Source organism: Labeo rohita, chromosome 18 (assembly GCF_022985175.1).
Source record: "Labeo rohita strain BAU-BD-2019 chromosome 18, IGBB_LRoh.1.0, whole genome shotgun sequence".
Lineage (NCBI taxonomy): Eukaryota > Metazoa > Chordata > Actinopteri > Cypriniformes > Cyprinidae > Labeo > Labeo rohita.
In genome coordinates this window covers 9,151,870-9,172,562 of record NC_066886.1, presented here as the reverse complement: position 1 = coordinate 9,172,562, position 20,693 = coordinate 9,151,870, and the positions used below count along the sequence as shown (strand labels likewise).

General features: G+C 36.5%; 1 protein-coding gene across 4 annotated transcripts in view; it reads right to left on the bottom strand.

The window, feature by feature from the left end:
* si:dkey-246g23.2 (solute carrier family 66 member 2) overlaps positions 1-20,693 on the bottom strand; it is a 55,337-nt gene that overhangs the window by 9,017 nt on the left and 25,627 nt on the right. For all 4 annotated transcript variants that reach the window (XM_051135183.1, XM_051135182.1, XM_051135185.1 and 1 more), the window contains one exon: positions 11,249-11,465. In XM_051135183.1, the coding sequence (XP_050991140.1) occupies positions 11,249-11,465 (217 nt within the window). The remainder of the gene's footprint in view (positions 1-11,248; positions 11,466-20,693) is intronic.

Sequence of the window (20,693 nt, the reverse complement as noted above, 5' to 3'; positions counted from 1 at the left end):
TGCTGGTAGCAGCCTCATGCAGTGGGGCTGTTTTTCAGTGGCAGGGATTGAGGGACTTGTCAGAGTAAAATAAAAGCTCAGTGCACCAAAATATTGAGATAGCCTTAATGAAAACCCAGTCTAGAGAATTCAGAATTTCAGACTGAGCAGAAGGTTCACCACAGGGCATTGACTCTAAACACACAGCAAGAGTGGCTTATAGACAACTCTGTGAATGTCCTTGAATGGCCCAGCCACAGCCTGGACTTGAACCCAATCAAACTTTGCTGGAGAAACCTGAAAATGTCTGCCAGTCCCCATTAGAGCTGACAGAGCTTGAGAGGTGAAGAGGTGAGGAGAAGAATGGCAGATAATTGCCAAATGCTGATGTGCAAAGCTTGTTACTTATGCAATGTACTTATTTCAGTTTTTTTTAATAAATGTATGAAGTTGTGTCAATTCTGTTTTTGCTTTGGCGTTATGGTGCATGGAGTATAGATTGATGTGGAAAAAACTCATTTAAAACAATTTGGGGTGTGAACACTTTTGCAAGGCACTGCAAGTAGAACGACTGATAGATATAACGATAGACAGATAGATAGACGGACAGATAACATATGAACAGAAAGAACAAAATGACAGATAAAAAGAACAATAGAATAATGGATAGAACGATAGAACGACAGAACGATAGACAGATAAACAGATAGATAGATAGATAGATAGACACACACAGACAGACAGATAGATAGAGATAATATATGGACAGAAAGAACAATAAAACGATAGAACTATACAAAATGACAGAACAACACAACAGAACGATATATGGGGAGAAAGAATGATATAAACATAGAATGATAGAACGACAGAACAATAGATAGAACGATAGATAGAATGACAGATAGATAGATAGATACAATAGAACGATACAACAATAGATAGAATGATAGAATGATAGAACGGTAGATAGAATGATAGAACAATAGAACAATAGAACGATAGATCGATAGATGATGGATAGATACAACAATAGATAGAATGATAGAACGATAGAACGGTAGATAGAACAATAGATAGAATGATAGATAGGTAGCATATGGACAGAAAGAACAATAAAACTATAGATAGAAAGAATGATAGAATTATGGATAGAATGACAGAACGATAGTTAGAACGATAGATAGAACGACAGAACGATAGATAGAACGATAGAATTATGGATAGAACAGAATAGATAGAACGATAGAACAACAGAACGATAGTTAGATAAAACGATAGAATGACAGAATGATAGAACGATAGATAGAACGACAGATAGAACGATAGATAGATAGATAACATGGACAGAAAGAACAATAAAACGATAGAACGACAGAATGATACAACAATACGACAGATAGACAGATATATAGATAGACAGATATATAGATAGATAGATAGATAGATCAATAAAATGATAAAATATCGATAGAATGTAGTTAGAACAACAGATAGAATGATACAACCTCTCCCTGTATAACTGGTCTGTTGGTCTGGTGAAGCAGACTTCATGTCGATAGTTAAAAGCTCTGTCTACAGGAGGCTAGAGACACCAGACATATAAGATGCAAGGCAAGCCTGCTGGGCTTCTGATGAGATTTCAGTTTTGACATTTGGCAGAGACACCTAACAAGGGGCAATGTTCTGAAGATCTGCTCCAGACAGATGTATCGATACACCAGTATCTTCCTTCCTCACAATCTCTCTGGTATCTCTCTACTGAATTCACATCGATGAATAGATAAACCGTGACCAGTGAGCAGCCTCTGAAGGAGGCACCAAAACTCTCTCATAAAGACCCTCACTCACTACAAATGTCCACAAAGGGACTGAAGAAGAACAGAAACCAGTCCTGCTTCGCCAATAGAAAGCAAAGACAAGTAAAAACAAAACCTTGAGAATCCGTCAAGGAAAGCTACTGTATGAACATTCATGGGCTGAAGGTAAAGTGAGCTCTTCAAAACCTTGGCACATTTGAAGACGGCTGAATTCAAACAGCCAGCGAGAGAAAAGACAGGCCATCCTCAACAAAAAGACTATAAAATATGTATGTAGATCGATCCATCAGCCTCATACACGAGTTTGCACACTTCCTAAAAGAGAGAAGTCTCCAACACACACATACACACACACACACAAAAAGAAAAAAAAAAAAAAAAAAAAAAAAAACAGAAAAACCTCCAAAAGAAAAGTGATGGAGACATTAAAGGTCTTAAATCGAACTATGTTTCTCCACCATATGGCTACCAAACAAGCTCACACAGATCACTGTCTTGCAAACAAAGCTTAGCCAATCAAAACACATTCAGCACATCTGCAACGTGCTTCGGATGGAAGTCGAGTGTTCAAGCAGCCTTTAAATCAGTACTGCTGGCCATTATAACATCCACCGTGATATATTTCTACTTCTGTATACACAAACCCATTAAGAGTGATGCTAATGTCATACAAATTGGCCCGTCAACCAGAAAAACCAATGGTTTTCTTTTTCATTCCCTCCAGAATGCCTGCACTCTGCTCTCTTTTATTTTTCTTGTTCCTCTCCCCCTCTTCTCAGCTGCGCTTTGCCCTGGAGGGAATGTGAATAATTCTGTTGCGGTACTGGTCCTGGCAAGCCGTGGCTGCTAGCGGCTCCTCTAATTCAATCACACGGCTCAGTCTGATCAATGGGGACTGTACAGGATGCCGGCGTACCTCGGCTCACCTTAGGTCATGTGGGGATCCACTCCATTGGCTTTTTCTTCTCTAATTAACCCAGACATGACAGCCAACAACTGTGAGGGCAATAACTCTACTGATAAAGTTCTGTATGTTCGCGTGCCTCTAAGCAACTCAAAAGATCGAAATGTGTCCAGACATACTTTGCTAATATGTGCTGAAACATCACTTTCAGGTATTAGAAAGTAAATGGCTATGTTTAGAACAGAATACTATGAATTATGAATTCTATGCACTGTATTAGGGATGCAAAATATATTTGCAACTATGGTTTAACAGTAGCGGCCCACATTGGGTTTTTAAATATTTTTGTCTGGATATTAGATTTAGATAACTTTTGCCATTATGAAAGATAAGACTTGTTTCAGAGAATATATACACAAGATTTTCATTCTGTTATAAACATATACAGTTGATGTCAAAAGTTTACATACACCTTGGAGAATCAAAACATTAATTATTTAGGGATTACACAAAATGCATGTTATTTTTTATCTAGTACTATAAGATATTTCACATAAAAGACATGTACATATAGTCAACAAGAGAAAATAATAGTTGAATTTATAAAAATGATGCCGTTCATACACTTGATTGTTAATATTGTGTTGTTACCTAAACGATCCACAGCTGTGTTTTTTTGTTTAGTGATAGTTGTTCACAAGTCCCTTATTTGTCTTGAACAGTTTAACTGCCTGCTGTTCTTTAAAAAAATCCTTCAGGTCTCACAAATTCTTTGGTTTTTCAGCATTTTTGTGTATTTGAACCCTTTCTAACAATGACTGTATGATTTTGAGATCCATCTTTTCACACTGTGGACAACTGAGGTACTCATATGCAACTATTACAGAAGGTTTAAGTGTTCACTGAAGCTTCAGAAGGAAACACAATGCATTAAGAACCGGGGGGTGAAAACTTTTTGAATTTGAAAATCGATTTTGAACTTATTTTGTCTTCTGGGAAACATGCAAGTATATTTCTGTAGCTTCTGAAGGGTAGTACTAAATGACAAAAATATGATATTTAGGCAAAAAAAGAAAAATGCACACATTTTCATTATGTTCAAAAGTTTTCACCCCCTGGCTCTTAATGCATCAGTTTTCCCTTTTGGAGCATCAGTGAGTGTTTGAACCTTCTGAGATTCAGTTGTCCTCGGTGTGAAAACGTGGGTTTTAAAATCATACAGTCATTGTAGGAAAGGGTTCAAATACACGAAAGTGCTGAAAAATCAAAGAATTTGTGGGACTTGAAGGATTTTTCTGAAGAACAGCAGGCAGTTTTAACTGTTCAGGACAAACAAGGGACTCATGAACAACTATCACTAAAAAAAAAAACAACTACAACAAAAAAACACAGCTGTGGATCATTCAGGTAACAGCACAGGATTAGGAAGCAAGTGCATGTAAACTTTTGAACGGGTCATTTTTATACATTCAACTATTATTTTCTCTTGTGGACTATATGTAAACACATTTTATGTGAAATATCTTATTTTTATTTGTATGATGCCTCTTATTTTGGTAAAATAATTAATATTTTGCAGATTCCACAAGGTGTATGTAAACTTTTTACCTTAACTGTAGTAGCTCATGTTCTTGTTGGCAAGTAAGAAAGAAATAGTATCCCTCAGTATTGCTGACTTGTTTTAGCTTAATAAAGCATTTCTTTCACACTGCTTGTGTCCATTTTCATGGCTTTTGCTTTGCTAGCTATGATAAATGAGTTTTTGCCACCTGGGTGTATTGCTGAGCATCATTTGAAGCAAATATAAGGTAGATCACATGCACAAACAGACCACAGAAAGACAAATAGCTCCCACCAGTTGTCATAACAGCAGCCACAACAAATCAGAACTGCATCTATGCTAGCGAGGACACTTTTCATTCCCCAGATACACTGTACAGCTAAGTTATATCCACTGCTTCCTTATTTTTATAAATACGAGAAACGTTTCCTATGAGCTCGAAACTCCCAGGGGTAATCAGGGCCGATCAGGGCTCTGTGTGAGCAGCGAGGCCCATGGCGAAGCTTGGTCTCATGGGAGAACCTGGCTGCGTGTCTCTGCTTGTTAGGGAGACAGATTACAGCGCACTCGGCTTCATCAACACAGCAGGGTCCTGATGCTAACTACGCTCTTGACTTAGCATGAAGCCTAAACCCCAGAAACTGGTTTCAGCTGACATTAGAGCTGAGTGGCTCGAACTTTTTTTCTTCACTTTTTAAATTTTTTTTAGAGCTCCTGTGAAGGTGTCTGAACTGGGAAAAGTGAGAGACAGCAGGTGAAAGACAGCGATGGCACTGTGATGCTTGTTGTGCAATCAAAGTATTTGGGACTTATTCAATTAGACTTTAACTATAGTGACTTGTTCATAGAATTTACATAGAAATGTATGGAAATGCCTGTTAATATAAGGTAAATGATGTCTCTTACTGAAATATGTTGTAGAAAACCCATGAAAGCGATTTACGTTATTTAAAAAATCCACATCGTTTTATACATATTTTGGACTATGGGGGGCACCATTGTTTTGATGACGTGAAATAGTTGCACTCGGTGAGCTACTGGTGCTACCAGTTGCTATTTTTTTTACCACAGCACAACTCAGAAAATAAAATACTGATACAATGTGACATTGTGCGGCTTTTGGGTATAATTTTCAGTTGAAGGCCAACAAGAGAAGCGATGCAAGTCTTCACTTCTTTAGTAGCAAGAAGTGGAGGAGAAAAGAATGAGAAGATGCCTGTGGACAAATAAAACTTTCTAAAGACCAGCGTCTTTGTTCTCTCCACTTTAGCTCTGATGTCTTTGACGCTTTTAGTAGACCACAGCTACTGAAAGAGCTAACAAATGGCAGAGACAAGAAACGCTAGACGCCATCCTGACAGGAAGTAAACGTGCCAACGCTTGTCATGACGCCACAGCCATTGAATGAGTTTCTCAGCGCAGATTTCACTCGATATCCGGGGGCGATTAGACTGCTTGTGGGGAAAAATTGGTGGTACGGCATTTGGTTTGAGCCTACGCTTATATTCATCACCACTGTAAGGTCTTTCATTAGCTGTGATCATCATATCAGTATTTTATTTTTCGAGTTGTATATTCCGAGTTGTGCTGAGGTAAATATAGCAACAGGATGTGCCAGTAGCTCACCATTTTACTTCATTAAAATAATGGCGCCCCCTATAGTCCAAAATATGCATATATTTCAATGTGGATTTTTTAAATAACATAAATCTTTCATGGGTTTTCTAATACATATGTAACCCTGGACCACAAAACCAGTCATAAGGGTAAATTTTTTGAAATTGAGATTTATACATTACCTGAAACATGAATAAATAAGCTTTCCATTGATGTATGGTATAGGATAAGACAATATTCAGCCAGAATACAACTATTTGAATACCTGGAATCTGAAGGTGGAGCAATGCATATTACTAATCAAAAATTAAGTCTGACATATTAACGGTAGGAAATTTACAAAATATCTTCATGGAACATGACATTTAATTAATATCCTAATGATTTTTGGCATAAAAGAAAAATCTTAAATTTTGACCCATACAATGTATTTTTAGCTATTGCTAAAAATATATCCATGCTACTTAAGACTGGTTTTGTGGTCCAGGGTCACATATTTCAGTAAGAGACATTATTTACATTACATTAACCCATACAAGTTTTAATACCCAGGGATCGCTTTAAATTTGTGTGGATTCTGATTGGCTGCCAATGTTTTTATAATTCATAACCTGGAAAAAAGTTCCACTATTCCACTATTGTCATTGAATTAGCTTCTAATTATTAGAATGATTATTAAAACTTTATAGTTATAGTTATCATTATCATTCTTGGTGTGAATAGCCCTTTACTCCAACAACTGGCATCTAAGGTCTTTTCTTGCATCAGACAAATGCTTTAAGCCAAGGATAATGAGTGTGAGTCTATGTGTTGGAGACTACGTTGTGGGAGAAAAAAAAATTCACGGGGTGAGAGACTCCATGTACTCTGGTTCGTTATGTCTCTATAATTAGAACTATCATCAAAGAGTCCACAGCAAGGCTAAAGACGATAGCCATTTGAAATATAACTCACACTGTAAGTGGCTGTCAGACACACACACACACACACACACACACACACGATAGCGTGAGAAAAAAAGCTTAGATAAAATAGGTTGAGCTCCTTTTGCTCACATGTGTCAACAGAGCCCTCAGGGTCCAAATCTGAAATGAAAAAGATCAGGAATCAATTTCTGTAAAAATACAAATGTGAACACACAAAAAAGCCCCTGTCAAGAATTCTGAGGGCTTTCAGAGCTTGAAAAATGGGGTAAAGCCTCATGGGAGAAGGGAGTCAGCGTGTTGCTGGATACCCGGTCCATTAATGTCAGTCATAGTCTGAGACACACATTGCTCTGCTGTTCCTCACTTCATCCTGTTCTTACATCTGTGTTTCCACCAGAGCAACATGATTTTAAACAGCAGCAAAAGTGGACACAGAATCAACGAGAAGTTCAAATGAGGAGAAAGAAGGTCAACAAGAAACGAGGCTTTCGGAGAATAGCAAGGGGAGATGGGGCCATTTAAATCCTTCAGGTTCAATAAATGTCTGGCTCAAGGGCACAGCATTGGACCCTCCCAGGTTCACTTGCCCATATTAAGGACAGTAGGAGGGTATGGATGGTTGGTCTTGTTAAAGACAGGACTGCATGTGTCATTGGTAGAGGTACTGATGTGGAGACTATCACAATACCTCATAAAACTCTCTCTACAAGGGCACGCCAACACAAACACAAGCTCTGTTGCACAACCTAGTGAGCTGCCCACCTAGCCAGCATTTTACAACCAAAGATCAGTGGGGAAAAGGGGGCCTATACGTACAATACACTACTGTTTTCATCTGAAATTTATAGTAAAAGACCTACTTCATTCCCTTTCACACAAAACGTGTTTAGAGAAGCAGATAAACTATTAACAAAGAGTTAAGTTCCTTGCTCAATACTATGTTATGACCTTAAAGGTGCAGTATATAATTTCGACAACTAGCAGTCAAAATGAGTACTGCAGACCAAACTCTCTTGTCCCCTCCTCCTCAGACTCTACACTCACACGAGTTGCCAGATTGAGGACATGCGATAAGAAGTGAGCTCAACTGACAATGTAAGGCGATGAGCCTTAAACTGTAAATTTATGAGTTGATTTATCCACGTTTTAATATGCCTCTAGCCATTGAGCTATTTAGAGGCATTTTAGTTCGGGTTGAATCTCCAATCTCTGACTCTGTTCATTTGCTAACTTCCATGGCTGCAATACACTGTTTTCCACCAACTGGCAACCCGGGTTGTCAAAATACTTTTGGGTAAACTGGCAGTGGGTGGAATCACACAGACCAAAACAAAAACAGACATTCTAACACAAAATGCACATTTTCAAAGTAAAATAACTGGCTGTGGCATAGTTTTTCAAAGAGATAAGTATGGGAACTTAGCATTTTCCCTAAATATCTGCAAACATATTATGGTTGAAACTGTTTAAGAATTACAGCACCTTTAAACACTTTCACCATAGTGCATGATTTGTAAATGACGTTTGTATCACATAACCACCATATATGGCTTTTCTGACAAAAGCAAACTTGTTCAGTAGCACACCTGGTACAGCACTCGGCTAAGTGTACAATAAAATACGAAGCTAAAATTGTAGGGTTGTTCCAACAAATGTGTTTATATTTCAGGTTTAGTGTACACTGTACGTTATTTTCAAATGTGACAGAATCATTTAAAAGGAACAGTGCACCTAAAAATGAAAATTCTGTCATTAATTCTGTTCATCATCTGAACACAAACTGAGGTATTTTTGATGAAATCCAAGAGCTTTCTCACCCTGTATAGACAGCAACGGCCCGGAAAGGTAGTAAGGACATCGTTAAAATAGTCCACGTAAATCAGTAGTTCAACCTTAATTTTATGAAGCAACAAGAATACTTTTTGTGCACAAAGACAAGAAATAACGTCTTATAACTTATATCCTTACTACGTTTCTGGGCCTTGAACGTGCCAGTTGCGTCGCTGTCTATGCAGGGTCAGAAAACTCTTATATTTGATCAAAAATAAAACTTAATTTGTCTTCTGAAGATGAATGAAGTTCTTACGGGTTTGGAACAACATCACTGTAAAAAGTGTTCACCAGTTTCAACTTAAAAACTTAAGTTTAGCAGCTGCCTTAAAATGTAAAGTTAAATCAACTTAAAACTACAAGTCATTTTAACTCATTACAATAAAATGAGTTAAAATGACTTGTACTTTTAAGTTGATTTAACTTATAATTTTAAGGCAGCTGTTAAACTTAAGTTTTTAAGTTGAAACTGGTGAACACTTTTTACAGTGATGAGGTCGAGTAATTAATGACAGAATTTTCTTTTTTGCATGAACTATCCCTTTCAGAGCCATTGTAGGGCCTTGATACATGCAACAACCAATGTAATAAAACATTGTCAGATCTACATTTATCTCTTTTGGTAACACTTACTTGACTAATCACCCAAAATGACAATTCTGCCACCATTTCCACACCATTCTATGACTTTTTCTTCACTGGAACAGATGTTTGAAGAATGCTGCCACTTGTTTTTTCTATTCAGTGAAAGCATATAGGTTAATTTCTAGAAGTATAGTGAACTGCCTTCTAAGGTAGCATACTAACTGAAACAGAACCTCATAAGAAATTAATTTGTAACACTCCCCATTGACAGCACCGCTCTCGAAATGAAGACAAAGTTTGTTGCTAATCCTAAGACTCAATAAACTACTTCAATAAGCATGAAATTACCTAGCACATACAAATGTTGGACAAATAGTTAATCTGTGAATTAAATGTACCTAATAACTTTTATAATCAATACTTTTTGTTACTGAACAATTTTTATTGGGGGGAAAAATGATATTTACATATAATCAACATAAGCAGCTCCCAAAAGGGCCATAATAATGTTTATAAAACCCGTCCATTATATTTAGAGTTTTCTGTAGGCAAACAATAACTTTGCATGAGGAACAAATTGAAATTTCTCAGCCTCTGCAGATAATGCAGAATTATCAAATCTCATTCACATGTCTGTATACTGAAATTTAATTACAGACAGATCACAAACGCAAAATGTCAAATCTGGCATAATGCATTCTTACTTCAAGATGAGTAAATGTTGCTAGTTTTTTATTGAGTGAATTGTTTTTTTAATACTGTTTTAGCAGTCACTTCACATTTAATTATTTTTAGATTTTGTGCATACTCTTGTCAGGTTTAAAGGTTCCCCACATATTTACACTCAGATTTATGTACACAATATACTGTATACACACACAAACACTGCAGTGCAGTCTTGGTGATGGATATTTTCCACTCATAGAAGTTGAAGGATGACTTTAAATACACATTCTGAACCATGTCTCCATAGGCTTCGCCAATAATAAATTCACTCGCATACGTAAAGAAACACAGACGTCAATGCAGTGATCGGTCGAGGGCCATCGACGCCTGCAGACACTCTGAAATCACATCAAGGGCAAGGGCATTACACACTACATGCTATGGCAGTGACACATTCATTGTGTTCATAAAAAGATGGATTTCCAGAGAAACGCATTTACATTAGCTTCCATTTTCCCTTTCTCAGCCTAAACTGTGCTCACAATGTTTAATTTGGCTCATAAAGGGGAGCCTGGAGCGTGTGTCATACCGAGTTCTGCAGAGCAGACCATGAGATGAAGGCCTTTTTCCCCTATTTTTTTTAAATAAAAAGAGGGAAAAAGAGCTAGCTTCAGCTGAAGTGCAGCTGATATTGAGCTGTGATTATTATGCTGACTGAAGCCTGAGGCTAAAGATATTAGCTGTACTCTAAATTCTTTCTGGGGGCAGATTTAGGGCTTTTTTTTCCCCAAAAAGTACCAGTAAGGTCTACTTTGTTTCACCAAGGAGTCTTCGGATTCAAGAAGAGTGGGCTTTAACATCAATTAAAAAGCTCATTAGCTGTCTAATATTAATTATCATCATTATGTCCCTTTAATGAGTGATGTTTCGGGTGAAGCATGTCCTGCAAACAATTACAATGTGGGAATTTAACCTTCTCACCTTCAACCTGTAATGGCACAGGCGACACACATTATGGCAACAACGATCACTACCTTTCTTGGCCTTGAACATGTCAGTTGTGTTGTTGTCTATGCAGGGTCAGAAAGCTCTTGGATTTCATCAAAAATATTTTAATTTCCGTTCTGAAGATGAATAAAGGTCAGAATTTGCTGGGTGAACTATTCCTTTAAATATCCAATAGTAACGATATATTGTGCATCTCTAATATTTACAGTCAACTGCATTTTTACACTAAACCTATTACAATGATTTCTGGGATTGCATTTTCCACTTGGTAGGTTTTTGAATGCAACATTTTAATGTAATGTAAGGCCTAAATGAAACATTTTAATGACATGGGTCTTGTTTGGGTCTTTACCTCATGCCTCGGGTGGAGCGGTTGTTGTAGTTCTGCAGCAGCTGAGGCAATCCCAACATGGCTTCAAACATCACAGCCAAAGAACCCAGGGCCTCCACAAATAGGACCCAGTCCAGAAACAGGAACGTTATAAAAGCACACAGCAGCGTGAAGGCAAAGCAGAACATCAGATAGTCCTCAAAAGAACTCCAGCTCCAGAAATACCGAAGGTCCAAATCTGTAAGAAAGACAAAGAGGGAAAGTTAAAAAAGGATCATAAAAATATCTCATATACAGACAATGCAATCTTTCTATAAGGGAAACTTTAAAACTTTTTATCATTAGTATGCATATCACAATGCTCAACACCCCACACAAACTCTCTCACGCTATATGAAAAGTTAAATGAGCTTTGAAACCTTGTGCGCCTCTTTCCGCAAATCTCCATTATATAAAGAAACCCATTTACGACAACTCAACATTTCATTTACAATTTTCCTGAGAGCCGTGAAATAAATGACCAGGCTCTCCAGGGAAACACAGCCAAATATTCAGCAGTGAAGATTAAGCACTCGCATAAAATAAAGACAAAAAAAACACAACTGTACTCCAGTCAGCAGAAAAGAAAGGTGTGTTTATATGCTACTGTTGTATATACATATGGATATATACAGGGTGCGATTTGCCGGGGGGGGGGTTTATGCATCTCTACCTCTGCAGTTAGGATAAAAAAACATCCCACAAACCCACTCCGAATTCACTATTTTAAATAATTCATAATATGTGCTTTGAAGACGGGTTTATGATATGGGATTCAACAGATTTTACTAACATTAGGTTACTTAGGCTATAGCCTTTCCCTGGATTGGGTCAACCTCCGGCTATGGAGAGGGGGAAAAAAAATACAAAAGCATCCTCTACTCTGCTTTTTTCACAAATCGCACTCTGGATATAGACATTTGGAGTAAGGGTCAACCTATATTTGTTTTTTTTTTTAGGGCCGATGCAGATGCAGATGCCAATACAGATTATTACAGATCAAGTAGACCGATATTTTAAAGGTATAATATGTGTCGAGAGCATTCACTCAGTATCATTATTCTCATTTTTGACTGAGATGGCTTTTAGCTGGTTTTGCATCTGAACTCGTCATATATATATATATATATATATATATATATATATATATATATATATAAATATAAATATAAATATAAATATATAAATTATATATATATATATATATATATATATATATATATATATATATATAGGGTGTAAAAATGAAAATTAATGTCAAAATGAAGAATAAAATTAAAATGCTTTTAGATTATTTTAATTGGCAAATCGGTTTTGAAAATGGTCGCTACCGATAACCATTATAATGCTTAATATTGGCGCCAATAATCGGCCAGGCTGATAGTATTTATTTATTTTTTTTTATCTTTTTTGGGAAAAAACAAACAAACAAAAAAAAACACTGAAGATGGAAGTAATGGCTGCTGAAAATGGAGACTTAAATAAATAAATAATGCATTAAAACAGAAAACATTTCTTGAAATTGTTACCAGTTTAAAAATAACATTTTACAATTTTACTGTTTTTGACTGTACTTTCAATCAAATAAATGCAAATAAATTTTTATAAATCTTTTTTAATAAAATGCACACATAATATACAGAGATCACAGCACAAAATAAATAATATATAAATATTACATTTAAGAAAAAGTGACCCTGGAACACAAAACCATTTTTTTTTTTTCAGTCTTTATTTACATAGGACAGTGCAGGTAAGACAAGAAGTGAAGTGGATGGGATTGGGAAAGGTCCTCGAGCCGGGATTCGAATTTGGGACGCCCGCAGCGCAATGGCACTATATGTCGCTAACCACAGAGCTATTGGCGCCGACCAAAAAACCAGTCTTATAGATCTTAAAAACCAGTAGTATGAGTAGCAATATCCAAAAATACATGGTATGGGTCAAAATTAGAGATTTTTCTTTTATGCCAAAATTTTTAGGATATTAAGTAAAGATCATGTTCCAATAAGATATTTTGTAAATATCCTACCGCAAATATATCAAAACTTAATTTCTGATTAGTAATATGCATTGCTAAGAACTGCATTTGGACAACTTTAAAGGCAATTTTCGCAATATTTAGTTTTTTTTTTTTTTTGCACTCTCATATTCCTGTTTTTTAAATAGTTGTATGTAAAAATCAAAATGCATTATAATATTAGCAGATTCCTTGTTACATCTGAAATTAGTTACAAATATTCATGAAATCATATAACGAAAGTGTTACAAGGCATAATTAATGCCCTAAAATTTATTTTATATGTATATATGTATATGTATATATATGTGTATATATATATATATATATATATATATATACACACATATATATACAATGTATATGTATATATATATATATATATATATATATATATATATATATATATATTTTTTTTTTTTTTTTTTTAAGCTCAATATCTCAAAAGTGCTCAAATGTCAGCATGTTTTGTCCAGTCTCTTAAGACAAACAAATAAGACTCAGGACAATGAAGACAGTTTTTGCGTCACATTGGTTATCTCTACATTAGTGATCACGCGCCATGTAAGGCGTCCTGACATGATCAATGAGTACCTGTCTCTGGCCCAAACTGATGGCACAGGATCCTGAAATGAGCTGACATCAGCTCCAGAGAATTGATAGCTAAATAATAGCCCTATTTGTTACAGCTCTGACTGGAGTGTCACGTTCAGCAGCAGAGAGCCCGCAGACCACACGCTGTCATTTAGTAGGTTTTATGTTCTGATTACTTGCATGCGTCTACCTGACAGGCATCGGCACTGTAGCGCGGCTGCCATGCCATCCGCTGTCGGGAAACGTTTGCATGAGTGTGTAGTAAAGCAGAGGCGAGACGTCTGGATGTGTGCTTGTGTGATTAATGCACCGTATATTATCAGAAAACTAACAGCTTGAAATTGGACAACAGATAGGATCAGGAATTAAAAAGCCTCAGAAGTCACATAAACGTTAAGTGCTAAGCTAGGGAGGAAGAGAAAAAATGGAACCGGACGCTTCCTGACAATATAAAAGAATAGTTTCCATGAATTAATGTGACATCAGCTTGGTCCAAAATTAGTCATGAATTAAGAAAATTTTGCACTACAGTGGTAATAAAATTGGATTTTTGTCCTTGAAAATATATAATTATTTATTTAAATTACCATTCAAACATTCAGGGTCAGTGTGATTTATTTATTTATTTATTTTTTGGAAAGAACTTATTTAATTAAAAAAAAAACTCTTGCATTGCTACAAAAAATGTAAAAATAATACTAGTTTCTTGTGTCAAATCAGCATATTAGAATGTTTTATAAAGGATCATGTGACACTGGAGTAATGACTGCTGAAAATTTAGCTTTGCCATCACAGGAATAGATTTCATTTGAAAATATATTCAAATAGAAACCAGAAATCAGAAAACTGTAATAATGTTTCGCAATATTATTGGTTTGCAAGCTCCTTGCAAGGATCAAACCAGTAGCTTTCTGGTTATCAGCACTGAAAATTAAGCTCTACACTACGCACACTACTATGTAAATTCAGTTATCTACAAATCAAGCACAAATGCACAGCACATTAATTTCGTGCACAAGACAAACACTGACATATCATTTGTAAAAAGCAGTGTTAAATAAAACGCTCTAACAATTTCATTATTCTTCTGGGTGCAGAACTGCAGAAAAATATATTCATAGCTCATAAATTCACCACCTTCAGAACAAATAGTTAAGTATTAAAATGCACCATGTAGCTTGTTCTGTGATGTATATGATACCTCAAATCATATGGTGTTTTGATAAGAGACGTGCTATGATACAACAGGCAAAAAAATCTAGCAGGTTCACATTGAACAAGTCAGATAAGAAACGAGAAATGCTACATATATTGTATAAGTAATCAAACGTATAAAAACACTGCATATTCTTCACTGTGTAAATGAAATAAATATTTCCTGTGGTTGTAAACTATCCCAGCTGAGGAAGAGGAGTTTTTTTTCTAGCAGAACTTTTTAATCTCAAATGCTCGTCTTGTCTTGTGCTCCTTGAACTCTGTGTATTCTGGCTCAAGACAGATAGGGCATGTAGAAAAACTCTGATCGTATTTTCTCCCTCAACTTCAAAAATCATTTCAAAATCATCCTACGTCGCTGCAGAAGTTCTGACCCAGTCAATGCAAAGTGAACATGCAAAGAAGATCAAACACCCTTAACAAAAAAGGTAAAACAGCGATATAGGGCGATTTTGAAGTTGAGGGAGAACATGAGATGGGAGGTTTTCGACATACCCTAACTGTCATGAACCGGAAAAAAACAGAGGTCGGGAAGTGCAAGACAAGATGAGCGTTTGACATTAAAAAGTATATAAATTGCATAAACTGCATTTTGGAAGTTCAAAATTGGGGCACCATATCAGTCCATTATATGGAGAAAAATGCTGACATGTTTTCCTCAAGAAACAATTTCTTTACGACTGAAGAAAAAGACATGAACATCTTGGATGACAAGGGGGTGAGTACATTATCTGTAAATTGTTGTTCTGGGAGTGGACTTCTCCTTTAAGACCTAAATTATTGTGTTTATGAGGATGCTTGCAAAGACAGGAAGTTCTCTTTTAACCATTCAAGGCCTATAAAGCAGAAAGCTCAGACACAGCGTGCATATACCCAAATGAGTTCTCTTTCGCTTCTGATTATTTTTCAACGGCTTAAAATCACTTGTTTTTAAACCGCGATGCTTAAAAAATGCATTCAAACAATACGTTTTCGTGCCCAAGTAGCACAGCAACGTAAAACGGGCAATAGAGACGATAGCTGAAAATCTCTACATGTTGACAAATTGTACTGCCCACCACTAGCAAACACCCAGAACACCCTAGAAACAGTTTATAAAATGCCATCATCCTTCATCCAGGCTGATGTCCAAGCTATAGCTCGTCATGGTCCAGAATGTCTTGTTCTCCACTACTGACATTCAGAATGAAACGGTCACACTCCAAAACGAAAGATATAGAGCACAGCCTTTTCTTCTTAGATGTTCACACATCAAACAATTCAATTACTAACATAGCACCTCAAAGACGGAAGCGTGCCTTAACCTTTGTGTGTGTACTCTCAACCCACATCAAGATGTCAGGCCAATAACACGTTTTTAGCTTCCTACTGCTTTATGAGCCACTTCAATCCCAGCCAAAAAATAAATAAATAAATAAATAAACTAAATAAATAAATAAATAGATAAATAAATAAAAGTCAGGCCAGTGGAATCTTTGAAGAGAATGACAGCTAATAAGGAGGCCCTTCCAAATAAACCATCTCTTTCACTTCTCTCACAGTGGCCCTGTTCCCGAGGTCTGCAGCCTGATGAGCTCTTTCTCATGTTCTGTTCATCCCTGGATGAAGGCCAAGGGCCCTATGGCAGATGCTTGTCCAGGCTCTGTAATTTTTCTGGGCTTTGCCCATCAGCTGCACCCTCAAAGCCATTCAAGGCAATTTTGAAGTTTTGCAGAATCCTGTGCATGTTTATTTATACACAAATTCATTTTGCATGCATGATCATGCATATTTATTTGCAGATGCACGTCTCTGATATAACATGAATCCTTGATTATGTGCTGCCATAAACAGTCAGTGAAAGATGCAAGAAAACTCAATAAAGTAAAAAAAAAAAAAAATTAACTTTTTTTTTTATGCATGTATTTTTAAGTATCACATAACTAAGGATGCATGATATGTGGGCTATCGCCGACATTACATAATTTTCCAGTTAAGCGTCACCACATATAAATCAATAGTCAATATTTAATTTTAGTGTTTGGATTTCATTTTTAATACATAAAAATAAGTATCATCTTTATCACCCAGAATTTGAATATTGATGCATCCAAACTCAAATCATTTACCCCTCCCTAGAAAGGACTAAATTAACTGTCACTTTTTGGCAGCGTTGCCAAGTTTTCACAACAAAAATTGCCAAATTGCTATTCAAAACTAGCCCAAAACTAGCCAAAATGCATTTTTTGAGGGTTCCCCGGTAAAAATCATGTTCCAGGGGTAAAAATGCAAGTTATTCAGCTGGGTTCTTCTGGTAAAATTCACATTCCAGTGGCTAAATATCACTTCAACCCACGGAGATGAAAAACTATCCATGGCAATTGTGTTAAAGTAGCCTAATTGCACAGGAAAACCAAAGACTTGGCAACCCTGCTTTTTTGGGACATTAGTTTGGGACATTATTTAGTTTGACCGCAGTGCTACAGTTTAAAAAAAACAAAAAAAAAAAACAAAAAAAACAAAGCACCACACTGATAAAATGGATCCCTGGGTATTAAGACTTGTATGGCTTAATATAAGGTAAACGATGTCTCTTATTGAAATATGTAGTAGAAAAACCATGAAAGATTTACGTTATTTTTATGTGGGCGCCATTATTTGAGTAAGGTGAATTGCTTTTTTTACCACAACATAGGCAACTAAATAATAGTACTGATACGATGCCACATTGTGCAGCTTTTGGTTGAATTTTTTTGGTCAAAGGCCAACGAGAGAAGAGATGCAAGTCTTCATTGCTTTTCTTAGCGATAAGAAGAGGAAAAAAGAATTGGAAGATGCCTGTGGACGAATATAACTTCCTAAAGACCCATGTATTTGTTCTCTCCTCTTTAGCCCTGATGCCTTAGAGGCTTTTAGTAGACCACAGCTACTGAAAGAACTTACAAACGGCAGAGACAAGAAACGCTAGATGCCATCCTAAAAGGATGTAAACATACCGATGCTCGTCATGGCAGCCACAGTTTCTCAGTGTGGATTTCACATGATATTTGGTGGTGTTTAGACTCCTTGTGGGGAGAAAAAAAAAATAAAAATCGATGGTACAGCATTTGGTTCAAGCCTACGTTTATATCCACTGCCACTTGTAAGCCCTTTCAGTAGCTGTGGCCATCGTATCAGTATTTTATTTACAGAGTTGTTTTGCTGTAAAAATAGCAGCAGTAAGTGCAGTGCTCACCCATAGTCCAAAATATGTATAAAACTATTTTTTATAATGTAATGGTTTTTCTATACATTTCAGTAAGAGACAACATTTACACTATATTAAAAGTCTCTGCTTACCAGTTGCTTAAGCTATATGTTAAAAGATGAACATGCAACCAGTAAATTGTAATCACCCACAGGTTAGAGCTCACCTACCACCATCTATCTGCTTTTTTGCAAATGAATGTCAAATAACTCAATTAATATTCATGACCCGAGTCTAGCCTGGCAGAGTTTGTGAGCTGAACTGTGCCAGAAAGTAAACTTCCCAAAGATAAGTCAACACTGACAAAAATATGAAATGTTAGATTCACATTTGTTGCAATAACTCTTCAGGTCTAATTAGTAAACTTTTCAGAAAAAATAAATTAAATTTGAGGAAAGTTTCATTTTGAACCTTGTCATACTTAGGAAAACAGCCTAATGAGATTTTTAATGTTTTGGAAAGGATCGTTCCTACATCTCTGCCAATGTGTGGACGCTATCTATGGTGGCTGCAGTAGGTTTCTGGGTTTTGAGAACACTCAAATTAAAGGCATGCTGAAGAACAGATGTCCAGAACTGCTAAATAATTCATGAAGCTGAAAACATGTTCAGAAATAGCCATAATTAGTTCACACATACACTATCAACAACCTACACAAGTCTTAACTCCACCTCCTCATTTGAATATTCAGTACAGTTCTTATTTTCTTTTTGACCGACATAAGTCACATCTACTTAAACCTGATGCACTTCATGAATATTTATACATTTCGGTGATGCTACTTCGCATTGTTGCTTAGTATGCATGCGCTCAACATATTTTCTGTCAAGTGTGACGGTTCTATTTACATTAAGCAGTTCTTTCTCGCTCTCACACACAATTTATCCATGATAAGCAGTATGAGTCTTAATTAACCTTCTCATTCTGTGTCTGTTTGACTGACAAAACTGCTCTGAGCTGATCCACTCAATGAATATTCATGCATACATTGATACGCACACTACTTTGCAATGGATTTCATGCATGCATACCCGTAGTATGCGCTTATTTCCTGCCAAGTGTGACCAGTCTATCTACATTAGCATCCATTTGCAGCTCACTGAATATTAATTAGCAACCTTGTGGGTTAATTAGCGAAGCAGTTTATTAAGAAAAAGCGCTTTTTTACATGCATGTGTCGTATTTGTGGAATGTTTTTCTGGGAATATGAGGAAACATCTTGAACAGGCACCAACGTCCCAAGTCGAACGCCCTGACCCGAACATCTCCAAGACCTATAGGTGAGCTCTGACAGCCCTGATGCAACTTTACAGCAATACATCATTTTTAGATATTTAGAAGGTGGTTGAGAAAACTATGATAGTGTGACGGGCCGCCTCAAGGTTTGCCCTTGGCTGGCTAACATTTTGTGTTGAAAATAGGTAATCGATTGAGATTCTACTTAAATAGAGATTTTAAATGAGATGAAAACAGATAATTAGGTAGGGGATCAGGAGGGGTAATTAAGCAGTTGACCCCAAGGGGAGCGACTAGAACAGCATGTGCTGAAAAAACACTTCAGCATCTAGAGGTCGACCATCTGTGTAAAGATGCTGGAGAGATGTCACACGACTACAAAGTCGAATTATTAATTTAACCTTAGTATTTCACGCTACTGCAGTGTGACCTTTTGTGACCCATGGAGGTTGATGTGCTTCTTTCACAAAGCATCCTTCGGCCACTGAGGGTGGTGACTCATCTTTAGACAAACATCACCCATAACCTTCAACATGGGAACTCTATCACAACAACCAGAATAGGCTAGAATATACTGCGCTCACAGCAGAGCAAAATAACTCTTGCTAGCCATCAGCGATGCTGGAAAATGTTTTGAAATAGAACAGCTGTTTTTGCTGATTGTAACATCGTTCAATAGTAGTGTTATAACTCATGAATATTATGAATATTAATTAGGACAGAGGCCTTGAAGAATTGCTCAAATCAGGTCCTAAACAAATTAAACCTCCGGAGAAAATAAAAACTAAATTCTAAATCAAAATTAATGTATGTGTGTGTGAGGAAGCAAAAGAAGGCATTGGTCCTCAAAAAAAGGTACAATGCTAATATTGCAAAATAACATTAAAAGGTGTATAAATCACTCATTTTTTTAAAGAAACACTGTCCAACAGCGATACAAGTTACAGCGGGAGTCCGCGTCTCTCTTGCCTCCCCTGAGCACATTGAGTTTTAATAGACCCCCTAAAGCATGCAGTAGATTTGATAGTTGATAATTGAGAATGAATAGTGGAAAGTCACATTAGAGGCAATGCCTCCATCATGATATGATTGGATATGACCAGTTATGATTGGTTATGATCGGCTGTGATTGGTTC